Here is a 17,480-nt window from a genome sequence, read left to right as displayed (position 1 = left end):
AAATAATAATTAAATTTTTATGAAATTATAATATATTTAAATTCTATATTTTCAAAACTTTTAGTAATATTTAAATTTAAAAAAAAATTAAAATATTCTTTCGAAAAATAAATTTTCAATTTTTGTAATACACGTTCTTTTGTAATGAATCTGCTTCTTCTTTACTACTGCCTTTGAGAAAAACAAGCGAAAATCGGTCGCGTTCTCCCACCGATATCGATTCCTCAATCCAATATCAAATTCCCAAATCAAAAGCAAATCTGCAACTTTTTTCGATTATTTTTCGTTTTGATTTGGAAAGGGCTGTTTGTGAGCTGAGAAAACGATGCAGAAAGCGGCGCAGGGATGGTTCACGCAAGGGGGTAATAGTGGGAGTGATAATCAACTCAAATCGTCCTCTTCGTTGCTGGCTGATTGGAATTCGTACGCAGAATCACAAGCTTCTGAGGATAGCAGCTCCAATTTGGGAATCGGATTCGATCTCGAAAGTGCTGTTAGGTCTGCCAATGAAACCGTTTCAGGAACTTTCAGCGTGTAAGTCTCTGATCCTATATGCATCTTAGCGATGTATGTCGTATTGAATTTTGTATATTTTTACTGTAATTTTGGTACTTGGCTATGGCTGTTACATTCTCTCTTAAGGTTGTGAAATGACATGATTTGGTTGGCTGGGTATGAGGATTTGTGGGAAGTGTTTTACCATTAACCTTCGGAATCTTGATTTGCCTTGGTCTTGATTTCAATGTCTTTGGATCCTTCCATTCTTGTTTAGATTTTTGGGTTAAAAGGAGTTCAGTCTTTTTGAAGGCTTCCATATGGGAAAGAACAAAGTTCTCCTTTTCTTGTGTTTTTTTATTATGTTATGTAATTGGATCTCTTTTGTTATTACTAGTTTGGTTTTCATTCTGATTTTATCAAAGTTTATAAAATCATTTGCACCATGAAAATCCTTAGATTAAAGCAACCTTGAGGCTAGAATGAATTTTTCTAAGGGCTTCATGGTAAGCATTAAGAGCTTTAGGGGCAAATGTAGAAAATTTTCCATTTTCCAATTTTTAACGTTAGCCCCTCGAATGTTTAGGCTTTTTTTTTTTTTTTTGGGATAATGTTGATCGTGAAGGAGTGAGACCAGGCTTACTGAGTGGCTATCATGTAATGCCACAAATCTGTCTTTTGGGAAACTCCATATCCATTTTGACACAAAATCCTTATTTCTACTCTGTAGATTTTCCAACAGCCCCCTTTATTTGTGGAAATTGAAATGGCCAACCAATTTACAAGATGACTTTGTTTGCCTGTAGAAGGCTCAATTACTTGACATGAACAGATGTGAGGGAGAACCATAATGAAATCTATTGAAGTAAAATATTTTTTTTTTACTAAAACAATTTCAAAATCGAAATGAAAATAAAGTGGTCACCATTGGTTTTGGTTGCTAGAGTTTGAAATAGAAACCAAATTTATTTAAATGTGAACAATTTTGGCACTTCCCTCTAGATTTGAAGTCTTTGTGGCACTTGATCTTTTTTAACATGTATGGGGCAGCATTTGAAGGGGTGAGATTCTGAAGTTGTTGGTAATAGCAATTTCAGGAATTGTTAGAAAGCTATTTCTTATTGTTTGCCTAGGTTTTTAAATTTTATTCACCACAGGGTTGAGGATGACATCTGAGTTAGATTTTGTGAATATCATGACCATTGGCTTGATGGCAGTCTGATTTGCTCCTTTTTCTTGGTTTTATAATCTGCATTCAGTGAGTTATCCTTTTATTATCATTTCATCTAGAAGGGAAACTGCTAGTTAGTTTCACAATTTGTGTTTCTTTTTTATGGTTCACTCGACCAATTTGGACAATGGGTCGTGTTACACCTGAGTAAAGGAGGGATACATAGATGAACTGAGAACACATCTGAATGTGAATGATCCTAAGGATAGGATGACTTAGAATGACTTAAAAGAATTGAAAGTTACTACCTATACCAACAAAGTGCGTCTTCCTTTTTGGTAGGTAAATCACAAGAACTCCAAAGTTAATCGTGCTTTGCTTGGATCTATCCTATATTGGGTGACCTCCTAGGAATTTTCTGAGGAAGCATGTGAGTAAAGAAAAAACAGGCTGAAATGACATGTATTGGTTTGTGGAGATAGTCTTCACTCTTAGGAGCGAGAAGTAAGTAATGTGATCATGTCGTAGGGGATGTTGGGACCATTAGGTCCAAATCTGGATTTTGAATCCTAGGCATGGGGTGTTGAGGTTCATTATGCATTTTTCTTGCAAGTCTCTCTTTCACATCCTCTTTCTTGTGAAATGTGGGAAAGTTCAAATTCAAAAGAAAATAATTTTTTTTTGCTTGGTTGGTATCTAGATGTAGGACTAACACCGTGTATTCATTCAGAGGCCATCCTTAGTCGTTTCTTACCCTCATGGTGTACCATTTGATGGGATGACCTCAAAGATTATAATCATGTCATATTGGTGTGCCATTTTGCTAGATTGATTCTAGTAAGATTTTGAAGTCTTCTCAAGTTGTTTTAGCGTCGCTAAGGTTGCGTCGTATTATGTTTGACAAGATCTTAATTTACCTACTCTTTCAAGAGAAAGATAAATTGCTGTTGGAGGTTACTTTCTTCCATCTAATGTGGCCATATCCAGTTAAGGAGAAACTAGAGCATTTTAGGGGAGGGAGAAATGGTTAGAGGATGTTTGGAATCATCTTTTGGCCACTCACAACCCTTGGTGACAAAGGAGCAAACACACCCAACAACAATTGTTAAGAACTAAAAGATGAAATTTCTAGAATGTGATGGTATCAATAAATTTAAAACAAAGAGATTGATTGGAGGATCTAGTCTCAAAATCGAAGGAAGAAATTGAATGGATACTTTGTTGATAACTTGACTTTGATACCAATTTCTCGAAGTTCAAACAATCTGTCTATCGAATGCGGATTAAGAGAATTAGGATCGAAAGATTGTATTGATAGAAGAAATTGATGGTTACAAGGATGCTTGAGATTTTCTTTCAAGCAGAAGATTTGCTTAGAAAACTTGCCTTTGAATACATATTGGAAGTCTTTGAAGACTCTGGAATTGAAATTAAAATTAGATTGAGCTAAGCAAGAGATAATATTGAAGAACATGACCCTGGACAGATATTAATCATATCTTTAGGAAAAGTAAAAGATTGAAAATAAAATGTAACACCTGCTCATCGACACTCGATTCATAGGAGTTACCACTGACATAGACCATTTACTTTGAAAACCAGTCATAAAAAACCAAAACATTTTCATACGTAACAAGTAAAACATGTAAATCCAGTACTTTTTACAAAATAAAAATAATCATATTAGTTTTCAACAGAGAAAGCACATATACATAAAACAGACTTAGAAATGAATTCCCTATAGTCTCTAGCCCGCTGGTCTCGTCCTCGGTCGGCCTGCATCATCTATACCTGGAAAGAAAAGTTAAAATAATTTTGATGAGTAATTAATTTACTCGGTAAGTTGCTAACTTGTCATTCACAAGTTTATTACTGATCTTTCTCATTGTTTTTAAGTTTTATTCAACATTGATTCCTAACTTCTTTCACTAAGATCATTTGTTCGTTAATAAGGTATTTCAGCTACCTCTAGCTTAGGTTACTGACTTTTTATATGCTTATTTAGAATTTTTGGACTTGTATGTAAGACTCACTCTCAATCAATTACGACTCATCTACTAATTTCTCTGGCAGCCTGTAACATTATACATACCAACGGTCAGGAATACTCGTTGTTCCTAACTTAGCACACAACATGTTAATCAGGAACTCTGCAGGAATGAATATACTACAATACTTAGAAAAATAGCTAAGGACTCAACAACTCTAAGCATATCCTGTAGTCATAACCTTTCTATCAACATATACACATATAGCATGCTTACATCTATGGCATGCATTCACATATTTATAATGTTCAACAGCTCATTCCAGGCCACCAAAAGCATGTCTTCAAATCCTGATACATCTTTGTGACACCTGGATGTACAGTATAGAGTGACTCCTGTGCCTCAGATAGAATCTTCCTCTTGATCTTTACATCGTTAGGCACACAAGTCCGATTCCGCCACTTCAAACATCCATCATCTGTCATCAAGAAATTTCTGACTCGTTCAGTCTCAAGTTGCTCCATGACTTTTGCAAAATAAGGGTCCTTTTGGTGACCTTGAATAATTTGTTGCTGCAATGTCGGGCAGATAGTCATAAAAGCTAACTGAGCTGTCGTTTCCCTGACTGAAACAGCTATCTGAGCTCATTCAAACTCCATCTGAATGTTGGTTTGCCTCATCAACATTGTAGATGAGTGAGTTGTTTTACGACTCAAAGCACCAACTGCTACATTAGTTTTGCCAAGATGATGAAGGATCTGCATATCATGATCCTTCACTAACTCCAACCATCGGCACTGCCTCATATTTAGCTCCTTCTGTGTAAATAGATATTTGAGATTTTTGTGATCTGCATATACATGTATCTTTTCACCATACATATAATTTATCCAAATCTTTAGAGCAAATACTATAGTAGCCAACTCTAAATCATGACTTGGATAGTTGCATTCATAATCTTTCAATTGTCAAGAGACATAAGCAATAACTCTCTCGTTCTAATGTACCAACCCAACTCATTTTTAGGGACATCACTATAAATTACTAGATTTCCAGTACTATTATTAGGTACAGTAAGCACGGGTGTTGATGCTAGTCTTAACTTGAATTCCTAAAAACTCCTCTCACAAGTTCGACTTCACTCAAATGTCTTCCCTTTTCTAGTTAACTGAGTCAAAGGCGCTGCAATTTTTGCGAAGTCTTTAATAAATTGCCTGTAATATCCTGCTAAACCCAGGAAACTTCTCACCTCAGTAACTGTAGTTGGTCGAGCCCAACCTATAATTGCCTCCACCTTTGCTGGATCAACAACTAGGTCATTCTTGGATACCACATGACCAAGGAATACCGCCGTTTGAAGCCAAAACTCACATTTCGAGAATTTGCAAATAATTAATCTTCGCGTAATACCATCAAGACTTTCATCTGTCTAAATGTGTGCGAGGTTAGGAACAATCTTGAAAGTATTGAAGCTGCAACTACAAGAGTTGTTGAACCAGGGGTTCATACGACACAGTGTGTCACCGTGGGAAGCTCCAGTGTTGTATGTGAAGAAGAAAGACGGTACACTACGTCTCTGTATTGATTATAGAGAATTAAACAAAATGAAAATTAAAAATGAGTATCCGTTCCCATGAATTGATGACTTGTTTGATCAGCTTCAAGGGGTAACAGTATTTTTGAACATTGATTTTTGTTCTGGTTATCATCAGATAAGAGTCAAAGAAGAGGACATACTGAAGACAGCTTTTCGTACTCGTTATGGGCACTATGAGTTTGTTGTGATGTCCTTTAGTTTGACTAACGCCCCTGCTGTGTTTATGGGGCTGATGAATCGAGTATTCCAAGATTTCCTGGATTTTTTTGTGATTGTGTTCATTGATGATATCTTGATTTATTCCAAGACAGATGAAAGTCTTGCTGGTATACGGGAACATAAACTATTTGCCAAAATTCTCGACATGTGAGTTTTGGGTGAAAAGGTGGTATTCTTTGGTCATGTGGTATCCAAGGATGACATAGTTGTTGATCCAACAAAGGTGGCAGTTATAGGTTGGGCTCGACCAACTACAGTTACTAAGGTGAGAAGTTTCCTGGGTTTAGCAGGATATTACAGTCGATTTATTAAAGACTTCGCAAAAATTACAGCGCCTTTGACTCAGTTAACTAGAAAAGGGAAGACATTTGATTGGAGTCGAGCTTGGGAGAGGAGTTTTTAGGAACTCAAGGAAAGACGAGCATCAGCACCAGTGCTTATTGTACCTGATTGTAGTACTGGAGATTTGGTAATTTATAGGGATGTCTCTAAAAATGGGTTGGGTTGCGTACATCAGAACGGGAGAATTATTGTTTATGCCTCTTGACAGTTGAAAGATTATGAATGCAACTATCCAAGTCATGATTTAAAGTTAGTTGTTGTGGTATTTGTTATAAAGATTTGGAGCATTATTTGTAGTCTACTAATTCCCACGGAGTTCCTGACCAACGCCCTTTGTGCTAAGTTAGGAACAATGAGTATTCCTGACCGTCAGTATATATGATGTTACAGGCCGCTAGAGAAATTAGTAGACGGGCCGTATTTGATCGAGAGTGAGTCTTACATATGAGTCCAAAAATTTTAAATAAGCATATACAGAATCAGTAACCTAAGCTAGAGGTAGCTGAAATATCTTATTAACGAACAAATGATCCTAGTAAGAGAAAGTAGGAGTTAATGATGTATAAAACTTAAAAACAGCGGGAAGACAAGTAATAAATTTGTGAAAGACAAGTTAGCTCTTTATTGAGTAAATTAATTACTCATCAAAATTATTTTAACTTTTCTTTCTAGATATAGATGATACAAGCCAACCGAGGACGACCAGCGGGCTAGGAACTAAAGTGAATCCATTTCTGAGTCTGTTTTGTGTACCTATGCTCTCACGGTTGAAAACATACTTTGGTTATTTTTTAGTTATAAAAAGTACTGGTTTTACATGTTATATATGAAAATGTTTTGGTTTTATGACTGATTTTCGGAGTAAATTGTCAATGTTAGTAGTAACTCTTGTGAATCGAGCGGTCGATAAGCGGATGTTACAAAAATAAAAGCAGACAGGACCCTGCTTTTATTAAACAATCCCTGTGCATTTGTCCTCGCTCCTTTCATCTCCTTGGTGGAGTCTTCTGAGTGTTTAGTTACTGAGTAAACTGGAAGGCTAGCCTGGCCATCCTTGAGCATTGCAGCTCTTCCACCAAAAATCATGTAAGGAAGGGAATGCGCGGTGCTTTAACTATAGATATTGAAAGTTTTCCAACCGATGAAGGCACTTCTAATGAGCTGAGCCAAATTCTCAATTTCCTATTAGAAATGCTTTCTGTCATAGTGTGAGGTCCCACCTTCGTTGGAGAGGGAAACACAGCATTCCTTATAAGTGGAAGTCTCTTTCTAGTAGATGCATTTCAAAACCTTGAGGGGAGGGGAAGCCCAAAAGGGAAAGCCTAAAGAGGACAATATTTGCTAACAGTGAGCTTGGAGTATTACACATGGTAAAGAACAGGTCCATAAACACTTGAGGAGCTCACAGATAAGAATTATCAGCGAGCTTAAATTTCGTAGTGTATAAAAGCCTTACCTTCAAAGCCTTCGTGACTTTTAGATTCGTTTCGCTCCAAAGAAAAGCAAAACCAGCAGAAGCACTAAACGAGATTAAGGCTGTCTGATCAACATTTCAAGCTTCTATGTAATGGCCCAAGTTCACCACTAGTAGATATTGTCCTCTTTGGGCTTTTCCTTTCAGACTTCCTCTCAAGGTTTTTAAAACGCGTCTACTATGGAGAAGTTTTCACACCCTTATAAAGAATGTTTTGTTCGGGGGATCTGACAATCCACCCCCTCTCCCCCTTCTCCAATCGATGTGTGATCTCACATTCTATGTCACATCCAAGATAGCTTGGGGCTTCTTCCAAAAGGACTACTTCCAAGTTCAATGATAGTATCCTTTACAACACCTCATTTTTGCCTGATATTTCAGGATTTTCATAAAACCATTCGAGGAACTCTCGTCAACCATTTCTCTAAAAAGGGCATTTATTCACATCTTTCACTTTGTTTAATTCATATAATTTTCTGATTATTTCGTGATTTAATCCTTCTATAGGGTTTCGAAAGGAGTGAGAGAACTTCCCGGAAACTTCCAGTCGGCCACTAGTAACGTTCCCTCAGGAAAAGCCCTGATGTATTTTGGTTTGTTTCTAGCAACTGGGGTTTTCTTTATCTTCATTGCGTTCACCATGTTCCTCCCTGTCATGGTTCTTATGCCTCAAAAGTTCGCCATCTGCTTTACTCTTGGCTGCTGCTTCATCATTGGATCCTTCTTTGCACTCAAGGGTCCACAGAATCAGCTTGCTCATATGTTCTCTAAAGAGGTAACTTTTCCCTAAATGTAAATACATTTTTTACCGCCACCCTCCCATTATTTTAGCTGATTTGTTCCTTGGCTTCATGATTCAGAGACTTCCTTTTACCGCCATCTTTATTGGTAGTATGTTGGGCACTTTATATGTTTCCATGGGGCTTCACAGCTACGTTCTCTCAGTGTTCTTCTCTGTATTACAGGTATCTTCATCATTCTTCCAAATTTTATTCCCATAATGCATTTACTGTTCCATTTCGTATAGGTCCGAATTGAAACGTTTTGGTGTTACTCCAGGTTCTTGCACTTGCATACTACGCTGTTTCCTATTTTCCTGGCGGGTCTACTGGGATGAAGTTTCTGTCGTCTGCTCTTACGTCGTCGGTAATGAGATGTTTCGGTAGGTGATCTCGACAGTCATATGGCTTATGCTCGGCACACTGCACATTTCTCTACTGATTAGAGAGATCCATGTTAATTTGAGTTATTTTTTGTTGGAAATGATGCATAACATGTTGGTGTATGTAGAAACCAAAAATATTAGCAGCAGGCACCATTTTTCTGTGTTGTTTTCTGATTGTTTCATCTCCATTATCATATTGACTGAGCTTCTCAGAAACTGTGGAGAGAGAGAGAAATTAGTAAATATATCTCTTACATTAAAATTTTGTAAAATTCAAATATTAAACATTTATAAGTCATAATACATTACTAATATTGATTACAAACATTTTTTTTTAAATGATAGTGTTGGGTTATAATCCTATTTTTGGATTGGTCGGGATGACCCGATAAAAAAATGTCGATTAGAAAATCGAACCAAATTTTTATTTTTTAAAATATTTAATCCAACCTAAATTGAAACCGAAAAAAATCAAGGCTATACAAAGGAAAATTAATTAATATTCATTAGAGTTTTAAAATAAGTGTGTAAAGATAAGGAAATTTCAAAGCCCTCAAACTCCAACACACCAGCATCCAGAGAGCACCCCATTTCAACCAGATTTTTTTAGAATTATAATTGATATACAAAGAATAACAACGTAAAAAAAAGAAGAAAAAAATCAATCAATCAATCAATCAAATCAGATATAGCTACAAATATATTTTCAGTGTTCATTTCCTGCGAGTTGTAGATCTGCTTCTTCCAAATTCAGGCATTGATCCATTGCTGACTTTGTTTTGATTGCGACTCCCATTCTCAACTCTACTTGTTCTTAGCAAAGTTTCAACAGCCCCAACTTGTACTCTGTTCCATAATAAACCACAAAAACTCTGTTAATAAATAGAGAGAACATCATTTCTTGGGCAAAATCTCTGTTAATTTAATAATTAATTTATATATCTTCTAGGCGTAGGCTCATACATTACTTCGGCTTAAAAATCCTTGTTGAGGATTGTTGGTTGGACGTCCCACGTTGACTAAGGGAATGATGGGGTTTATAATGAATACATCGTTATTGGTATAAGGCCTTTTGGAAAACCAAAAGAAAAGCCATGAGAATTTATGCTCAAAGTGAACAATATCATATCATTATAGAGTTCCGTGATTTCTAACATGGTATCAGAACCAGACACAGAATGGTATGTCAGAGAGGACGCTGGGCCCCGAATGGTGGTGGATTGTGAGATCTCACATCGATTAGAAAGAGGAACGAGTGTCAATAAGAACGTTGGGCCTCGAAGAGGATGCATTGTGAGATCCCACGTTGGTTAGAGAAAGGAACGATAATTTTTTAATAACCTTCCCCTAGTAGACGCGTTTTAAAAACCTTGAGGGGAATCCCGAAAGGAAAAGTTCAAAAATGACAATATCTACTAGTAGTGGGTTTGGGCTGTTACAAATGATATTAAAGTCATGCCCTTAACTTAGCCATATCAATAGAATTCTCAGTGTCAAACAAAAAAGTTGTGAGTCTTGAAGGTGTAGTCAAAAGTGACTCAAGTGTCGAACAAAGGGTGTACTTTGTTCGAGGGCTCCAGAGAAGGAATCGAGTCTCAATTAAGGGGAGGTTGTTCGAAGGCTTCATAGACCTCCAGGAGAGGCTCTATGGTGTACTTTGTTCGAAGGGAGGATTGTTGAGAATGGTTGGGAGGGAGTCTTACATTCGCTAATTAAGGGAATGATCATAGATTTATAAGTAAGAATACATCTCTATTGCTAAGAGGTCTTTTGGGGAAAGCAAAAGCAAAGCTATGAAAGCGTATGCTCAAAGTAAACATTATCATACCATTGTGGAGGTCCGTGATTCCTAACAATCCTTGCTAGTTAAACCCTTGCTAAGCCTAAGATCTTTACCCTAATCTACATCGTTAAAAGTATTGTTAAAACTAAAACAACCATAACCTATTCACTTAAAGATTTTAGGTTTAGTGATGTTTTGACATCGTAAAGCATGGAATGTGTGTTCAAGCTCCTCTAGTGTCATTTTCTTCTCAACTAATATTGATTTCCATTTGTTTGCCTTTTTATAGATTTCTAAGCCTGCTAACGAGGGGAGTATTAAAGTGTTGATATAATTAAATTTATTATGGCTCAAGCCCACTGCTAACAGATATTGTCCTCTTTGGACTTTTCCCTTCGGGGTTCTCCTCAAAGTTTTTAAAACACGGGAGAGGTTTCCACACCCTTATAAAGGGTGTTTCGTTCTCCCCTACTGATGTGGGATCTCCATTAAACTTTTAGATTTAATTTAACATGGAATCAAAAGTAACGTTGTAACTAAGTTTACCTTGGTGGGTCCAGATTCTGAGAGTTCCTCGGGAAGTTGTGACAAGCTTTTTTCACCTTCAAAGCACCACCAAGAGGCATTCCCCCAAGAAACTGGTCATTCTCCATCTCAGAGAAGTCACTCTTTCTTGAATCTTGCTCATTTTTTTCTTGGCAAACTAGTTGTTTCTTCTTTGTTGAGCCCATTACTTTTTGGATATCAAGAAATGATGTAGGCTTTGCTATTGGTTGGTTCTCGTTCGTCTCTTTCTTAACCTTGTTTCTTAAAAGGGCACCTCTATCTGTTGATATTGATCTCCTAACTGGTGGAGATGGTGACCTTGGATTTCCAGAGCTTGAACTTGTTGTTGATTTCTCTTCACCTAACAATCTCATTTTTATTGCATCTTTCTCTGTGAATGTTGAGGGAAATCTTGACCTTCTTTGCTTTCCTGAAGAGCAGCTTCTAGCCTGATATCATCAAAATGTTGTCAAAACATATAACAAAAGAGATTAGTTTTGTCTTGGTTTTAGAAATAGCCAAGTGTTAGAAATCACGACTCTCCACGATGGTATGATATTATCCACTTTGAGCATAAGCTCTCATGGCTTTGCTTTGGGCTTCCCAAAAAAGTTTTAAAACACGTCTACTAGGGATAGAGGTTTCCACGTTTGTTCCCCTCTCAAACCAATGTGGGATCTCACAATCCACCACCCTTGGGGGCCCAGAGTCCTCGCTGGCACACCGCTCGGTGTCTAGCTCTGATACTAGATTGTTGAACACAACTCTTTGTGGGAAACACTCGCACTCTTTATTAAGACCAATCGAGAAACACTCTGTAGAAACTACTACACTCTAACCTAGTAAACCTAACAAAGAAGGGTTGTGGTTGTTCCATTTGTGGAGGACCTCAAAAAGCCCGTGACTGCCCAAATCAAGATAAATTGAGTACATTGATCGCAGATGACAGACAAGGGGAGAAGTTCCCTTCTAACCTCCCACTTCACACATTCAGTCTTTTTCTCCCTTACGCAATAGGTAAGACGTGTACATGAAAGCAAGCAAGAGCAGAGCCTAGGGGTGTCCACGTGCTTTGTATATCTTGGGATGAAAACCAAGGTAGGGTGGAGGGGTATTTATAGTAGAGACTAAACAATTTATTCCTAAAATATCTAAATCTTTCCTAAAATACTTAAATCATTTTCCTAAAATAAATAAACAATAGGCTTGTACCATTACTGGTCTAGACTCTATTGGACTAGTAATGATATTTTAACAAAAGAATCATCGAACACATTTGCTTACCTTCAAAGTTTTAGTATCATCCAGAGGCCGTTGACTATGTTCAGGCTTAGCACCTCCATTAGTACCATGTCTTAGAACACGAAAGGGCGAGGCAGTTCTTGGCTTCTGATTGTGTCCAAGAGCTCGAGCATTGCCACCCTTTAGCTGTTCAAGCTCTGTATCCTTACTCTCTAAAGCTGATTTAAGATTCGATATCTAAACAAAAATATGAAGCACAAAGTTTGGTTAGTAGGACACTCTCGTACACAATGGAGTAAACACTAATGCATACAGAACTAACCTCGTCTTTAAGCTCTCGGATTTGACTGTTTTCTTTGTTACAACGAGCTGCACCTAATTCAATGGAGGCAACTCTCTCAGCAAACTTAAGCGTGCTAATCGTCTCTCCAAGTGCATCGACCTCGGAATTTATATGTACAAACATCAATGTCTTAGCTTGTCCACCTGTTCTTCAAGGAAAATGTAGCACATATTATAAACTAGCCAAGAAAAAGGCAAAAAAAAGAAAGGTTACCTAAAGAATCTTGAAGGAGTTGAGTAAGCTTGCTATTTCTGTAAGGGATATGAGCACTCTTTTGTGCAAGAGCAGATATCACATCTCCAAGTGCAGACAGGGATTTGTTTATATGTTGTGCTTCCTTTAATCTGTCACCAACAGCTTCAGATTTGTCCACTCTTTCACTACCAGCTAGATCAACTAGATGAAGACGCCCCCTAATGGTGGATCCGGACACCAAATCTTTCCCAAGAGCATGAACTATTAAAACACTACAACAAGATCATGCATAAACATTTAGACAGAGCCCAGTTTTGTAGGATTAAATCAAGAAGAGAAAAGCTTCTACCTATGTGAACGACTACTTCGTTCGTTTAACGCCGTAGCACCGATAGCTCGATTACTGTGGCCAATGTTCATCAAATGAAGAACATCTTGAGTGCATGTCACAGGAACCCAGCTTGCATCAGGTACATTAAGGCCACTTAGTTGAGAGTTGTTTCGTATATCTAACGTTCAAGCTGTTAAGAAAATGAATATAATCATAGAGGTGTGTTAGTAATAACGACTCTCTACAATGGTATGATATGGTCCACTTTGAGCATAAACTCTCGTAGCTTTGTTTATGGCTTTCCCAAAAGGGTTCATACCAATGGAGATGTATTTCTTACTTATAAATCCATGATCATTCCCTAATTCGCCAATGTGGGACTCCCTCCCAACAATCCTCCCCTCGAACAAAGTACGCTATAGAACCTCCCCTGAGGCCTATGGAGCCCTCGAACACAGCCTCCCCTTAATCGAGGCTCGACTCCTTCTCTAGAGTCCTTAAACAAAGTACACCCTTTGTTCAACACTTGAGTCACTTTTGACTACATCTTCGAGGCTCACAACTTCTTTGTTCGACACTTGAGGATTCTATTGACATGAATAAATTAATGGCATGACTCTGATACTATGTTAGGAATCACGAATCTCTACAATGGTATGGTATGATATTGTCCACGTTGAGCATAAGCTCTCATGGCTTTGCTTTGGGCTTCCCCAAAAGGCCTCATACCAATAGAGATGTATTCCTTACTTATAAACTCATGATCATTTCCTAAGTTAGTCAACATGGGACCTCCTCCCAACCATCCTCGTGGTCATATGCACAAAATTTACTCAGCAACTGATGTTTTAAAAGGATATCTTCTGTTTGAGCCATCACTGACTAACAAATCTCTCACTTGCTCGTTGTATATTTCAATCATTTGAACACCAACTTCATATTTTATCATATCCAATCTTGCATTTGATATTTGGAATAAGTCATTGAGAGCTCGATAATTAACACCCCATGTGTCCTCACTCATCAAATCTGGGCCACTCTGCAAGAAAATGAATATAAAAACTTGCCTGTCTTAAAGGAGATAAAGAATTCGTTAGTGTTTACCATTGTGTATGTCTTTCCCGAGCCCGTTTGTCCATATGCAAAGATGCATACATTAAAACCATCAAGAACAGATCTGATCAATGGTTGAGTATCCATATATATTTCTCCTGCAAAAATTTGTTAGCGCTTATCTTAAGTGATAATATTCAACTATTAGTATTTGATTCAACTATTTGATACCTTGGGTAACATTAGTTCCATAGACTTTATTGAAGGAAAATACTCTTCTTCCAATCATTATGTTCCCATTTTCTCCAATATAGTCAACAGTAGAATGCTGGTTGGCTTGTCCTGGCAAGAAAGGCCTCACTCTACAGTATACCCTTATTGTTCCTATGTTTACAAACAATTAGGACATCGACACGGCAAGAACATGTTCATAACATGAACGAAGTAAATTGTTAATTACCTTTAAGGTCTTGAACTTGATTGTAAAGTATACGATTCTCTTCCAAGACCTTGTGGTAAGAAGAGGAAGCCATCTCAAGGCCCTTGAGATGATGTTCTATGAAAATAAACAGAAAGTAAGCATATTAAGTTCATACGGCCTCAAAGGAAGCAATTGAATAAGGGGGAAAAAATATCACCAAGCCTTTCAACTTCCTCATTCCATTGGGACTGTATGTGTTTAACTTCAAGCTTGGTTTCTTGAAATGCTGAGTTTAGCTCCTGAAGAGCAACCAAATCAAATCTATTATAAATCTACACAAAACAACGCATATAAATTGTAACGGCCCATACCCACTGCTAGGAGATATTGTCCTCTTTGGGCTTTCCCTTTCGGGCTTCCCCTCAAGGCTTTAACACATCTGCTAGGGAAAGGTTTCCACACCTTTATAAAGGGTGTTTCGTTCTCCTCCCCAACCAATGTGAGATATCACAATCCACCCCCCCTTTAGGGCCCAGCGTCCTCGCTAGCACTCGTTTCTTTTTCCAATCAATGTGGGACCCCCACCAAATCCACCCCCTTTCGGGGTCCAGCGTCCTTACTGGCACCCCCCTTCGGGGAACAGCCTCCTCGTTGGCACATCGCCCGATGTCTGGCTCTGATACCATTTGTAACGGCCCAGACCCACCGCTAGCAGATATTGTGCTCTTTGGGCTTTCCCTTCCAGGCTTCCCCTCAAAGTTTTGAAACGTGTCTACTAGGGAAAGGTTTCCACACCGTTATAAAGGATGTTTCGTTCTCCTCCCAACCAATGTGGGATATCACATATATATATACAGTAAGCATTAAAACCTGAATTTGATTCTGTTGAGCACGAACTTGTTCTTCATGGCCAAAAGCAGTCCTATGAATAACCTCACGTTTTCCTCCACAAACACAGAATTTGGAGATATCACTTGATGCCATATTAGCTCTTTGACTGATGTATCGAGAAATTGCTTCTATGAATTCAGATTTGGATAATGAACTTAATTCACTTTTCAATATCTTTTTCAGAAAGAGCCCAAGCTGTAGAAAAAAAAGAGATAAAACTTAAGAACTCTTAGAACTACAATGCATTTTGTTGAATGTTCTATCACGTACCTGAGTGCCTTGAGACATAAGCAGTGCAGAAAAATCCTTGACAACCTTGTTAAGTAGTGCATCAATCACCTATCAGATTCAATGTTAGTTTCAATTGCTTAAACTTAGAATTAAACTATTTGATGCCAAAAAGGACCTTACCCTACCATTGCATTTAAAGGCCAATCTTCAACTTCGTTAGTCTCTTTAAGGTAAGCTTGTAGAAGTTTGAGTCCAAAACGATCAAAAAGAAAAGCAAGAGCACGGCAAGTTCTTGATTCTTCAACTGAAACTTCATTAGAAAGATGGAGGAAGTCTAGTAGCTGCTCGAACCGAGACGAATCCGATTCATCTACCGACTCGTCTGTACTCTCAGTTCCAGTCACGGATGGTGAACTTTTGGCAAGAGAAGTGATCCGTACAGTTCCTCCATATCTCCAAACGCCAATCCCACCAGCTTGTTTCCACTCATAATATCCTTTCAAGCAAAGAATACACTCCACAACTTTACCTGAAGTACCTCCCTACACACATCAAATTCCATCAAAACATGAACATTTTCAGTGAAAATGTGCAGCCAAGAGAAGATAAAGGAAGAGGGTTAGAACCTTTTCCAAGTCGGAAGCTTCGAATGTCAAGAGCTTCATGTTTTTAACTGCCTCCAAGAAGTTCCTCATGTTTTCAAAATACTGGATTGCAGATTGAGCAGCTCCTTCGGTTGATTGAACTGTCAGAACTGGACTCTCCACTACCTATTATAAACAAATAAGAACCTCAGTTTAAAAACCCCTCATAATTTTTAAAACCTTTTGTTTCGTTCTTTAATGGGGATCTTAGGTTTTTCATCACCACTTTAACTATTCACAAGAAGAATGAAATCAATAACATTAAGAAGTATATTAGGACCTTGGGAACAACACCGGGGTTTACTTTGTTGAGGACGATGCAGAGGATAAGGCCATTGCGAAGAGCGAGACAGAACTCTTCTTCTGAGGGCTCCTTCGATAGTACTCCTAATGCTCCATGATCCATTTGGCGTAGCCATTCTACTGCTTGATTCCTCCTCAATGCTGAAAATACATCACCATTACAAATAGCAATAACAGAACATAAGTTTGTTACAGAGCTCCTCCTCCTCTTTTCAAAAATAATTGTTCTGTTCAAAAAGATCAATAATAAAAAGGAATTATGTTCCTTGTTTGGGCTGAAAATTTGGACCAATCTCTTTAGAAGATGGCCCGGATTAGTTGAAGGGAAATTCTGGGTTTATTTGCAACATTACTCCCACCACTTTGATTCTCTCTCTTTTTTTTCTTTAATGTTTTGTTCACCTTTTCCTAAATTAGTGGAACTATCTTTATCTCTCCCTTCCAAACATGTCATTATTATTTATTGTTTTGAAATAAATATGTAATTATTATTTAATATGTTGCAGTGTCAAATTACCATTTTAGCCCTACTTCATTTCACTTTATAGGTTTTAAGAATTTCACATTTAGAGATTTACACGACCGGAGGACAGGTATCTATTTCACTCCACATTCTCACGAAATGCTTCGCTTATTTTTAGGTTCGGAATGAAAATTCACTGGGGAGAATTTACTCTCTTTCAAAAAATAGTTATTTTAAAGTTTTTATTTTTTTATTATAGTTTTTATTTAAAAAAATTATTTTTTTAAAAAAATCCTAATGAATCTAGGTCAGAATATATGTTAAAACAACATCATTTATGGAAATTCAAATTTTAATATTAAAACCTAATATTTAAAAATTTTAGAAATCTTCCTTTACCTTCTCTAAATTAACTAATTTGTTTAATATGAGAAAATTAACTAATTTGTTTAATATGAGAAAATATATATATATATATATATATATTTTTTTTTTTTTTTTTTTTTTTTTTTTTTTTTTTTTTTTTTTTTTTTTTTTTTTTTTTTTTTTTTTTTTTTTTTTTTTTTTTTTTTTTTTTTTTTTT

General features: G+C 37.2%; 2 protein-coding genes across 3 annotated transcripts in view; one reads left to right on the top strand and one right to left on the bottom strand.

Annotated features, from left to right (window-relative positions):
- Window positions 1–142: 142 nt before the first annotated feature.
- LOC111480670 (protein transport protein SFT2) lies at window positions 143–8,627 on the top strand. Its single transcript, XM_023125832.1, has 4 exons — window positions 143–534; window positions 7,794–8,061; window positions 8,147–8,251; window positions 8,346–8,627. The coding sequence occupies exons 1-4, from the start codon at window positions 326–328 to the stop codon at window positions 8,454–8,456; spliced, it is 693 nt and encodes a 230-aa protein (XP_022981600.1). The 5' UTR covers window positions 143–325; the 3' UTR covers window positions 8,457–8,627.
- A 414-nt stretch (window positions 8,628–9,041) lies between these two features.
- The window catches only part of LOC111480514 (kinesin-like protein KIN-14F), a 9,612-nt gene continuing 1,173 nt past the window's right edge, over window positions 9,042–17,480 (bottom strand). For both annotated transcript variants that reach the window (XM_023125599.1, XM_023125598.1), the window contains exons 3-18: window positions 16,412–16,575; window positions 16,114–16,257; window positions 15,673–16,029; window positions 15,527–15,595; window positions 15,236–15,451; window positions 14,583–14,664; window positions 14,405–14,500; window positions 14,176–14,328; window positions 13,996–14,102; window positions 13,752–13,930; window positions 12,910–13,074; window positions 12,579–12,832; window positions 12,345–12,508; window positions 12,065–12,259; window positions 10,781–11,229; window positions 9,042–9,297 (exon numbers count right to left, since the gene is read on the bottom strand). In XM_023125599.1, the coding sequence (XP_022981367.1) occupies window positions 9,165–9,297; window positions 10,781–11,229; window positions 12,065–12,259; window positions 12,345–12,508; window positions 12,579–12,832; window positions 12,910–13,074; window positions 13,752–13,930; window positions 13,996–14,102; window positions 14,176–14,328; window positions 14,405–14,500; window positions 14,583–14,664; window positions 15,236–15,451; window positions 15,527–15,595; window positions 15,673–16,029; window positions 16,114–16,257; window positions 16,412–16,575 (2,927 nt within the window). In that variant the 3' untranslated portion in view covers window positions 9,042–9,164. The remainder of the gene's footprint in view (window positions 9,298–10,780; window positions 11,230–12,064; window positions 12,260–12,344; window positions 12,509–12,578; window positions 12,833–12,909; window positions 13,075–13,751; window positions 13,931–13,995; window positions 14,103–14,175; window positions 14,329–14,404; window positions 14,501–14,582; window positions 14,665–15,235; window positions 15,452–15,526; window positions 15,596–15,672; window positions 16,030–16,113; window positions 16,258–16,411; window positions 16,576–17,480) is intronic.

The sequence above is a fragment of the Cucurbita maxima genome, unplaced genomic scaffold, assembly GCF_002738345.1.
Source record: "Cucurbita maxima cultivar Rimu unplaced genomic scaffold, Cmax_1.0 Cma_Scf00006, whole genome shotgun sequence".
Taxonomy (NCBI): domain Eukaryota; kingdom Viridiplantae; phylum Streptophyta; class Magnoliopsida; order Cucurbitales; family Cucurbitaceae; genus Cucurbita; species Cucurbita maxima.
This window is presented reverse-complemented; position numbering and strand designations above follow the sequence as displayed.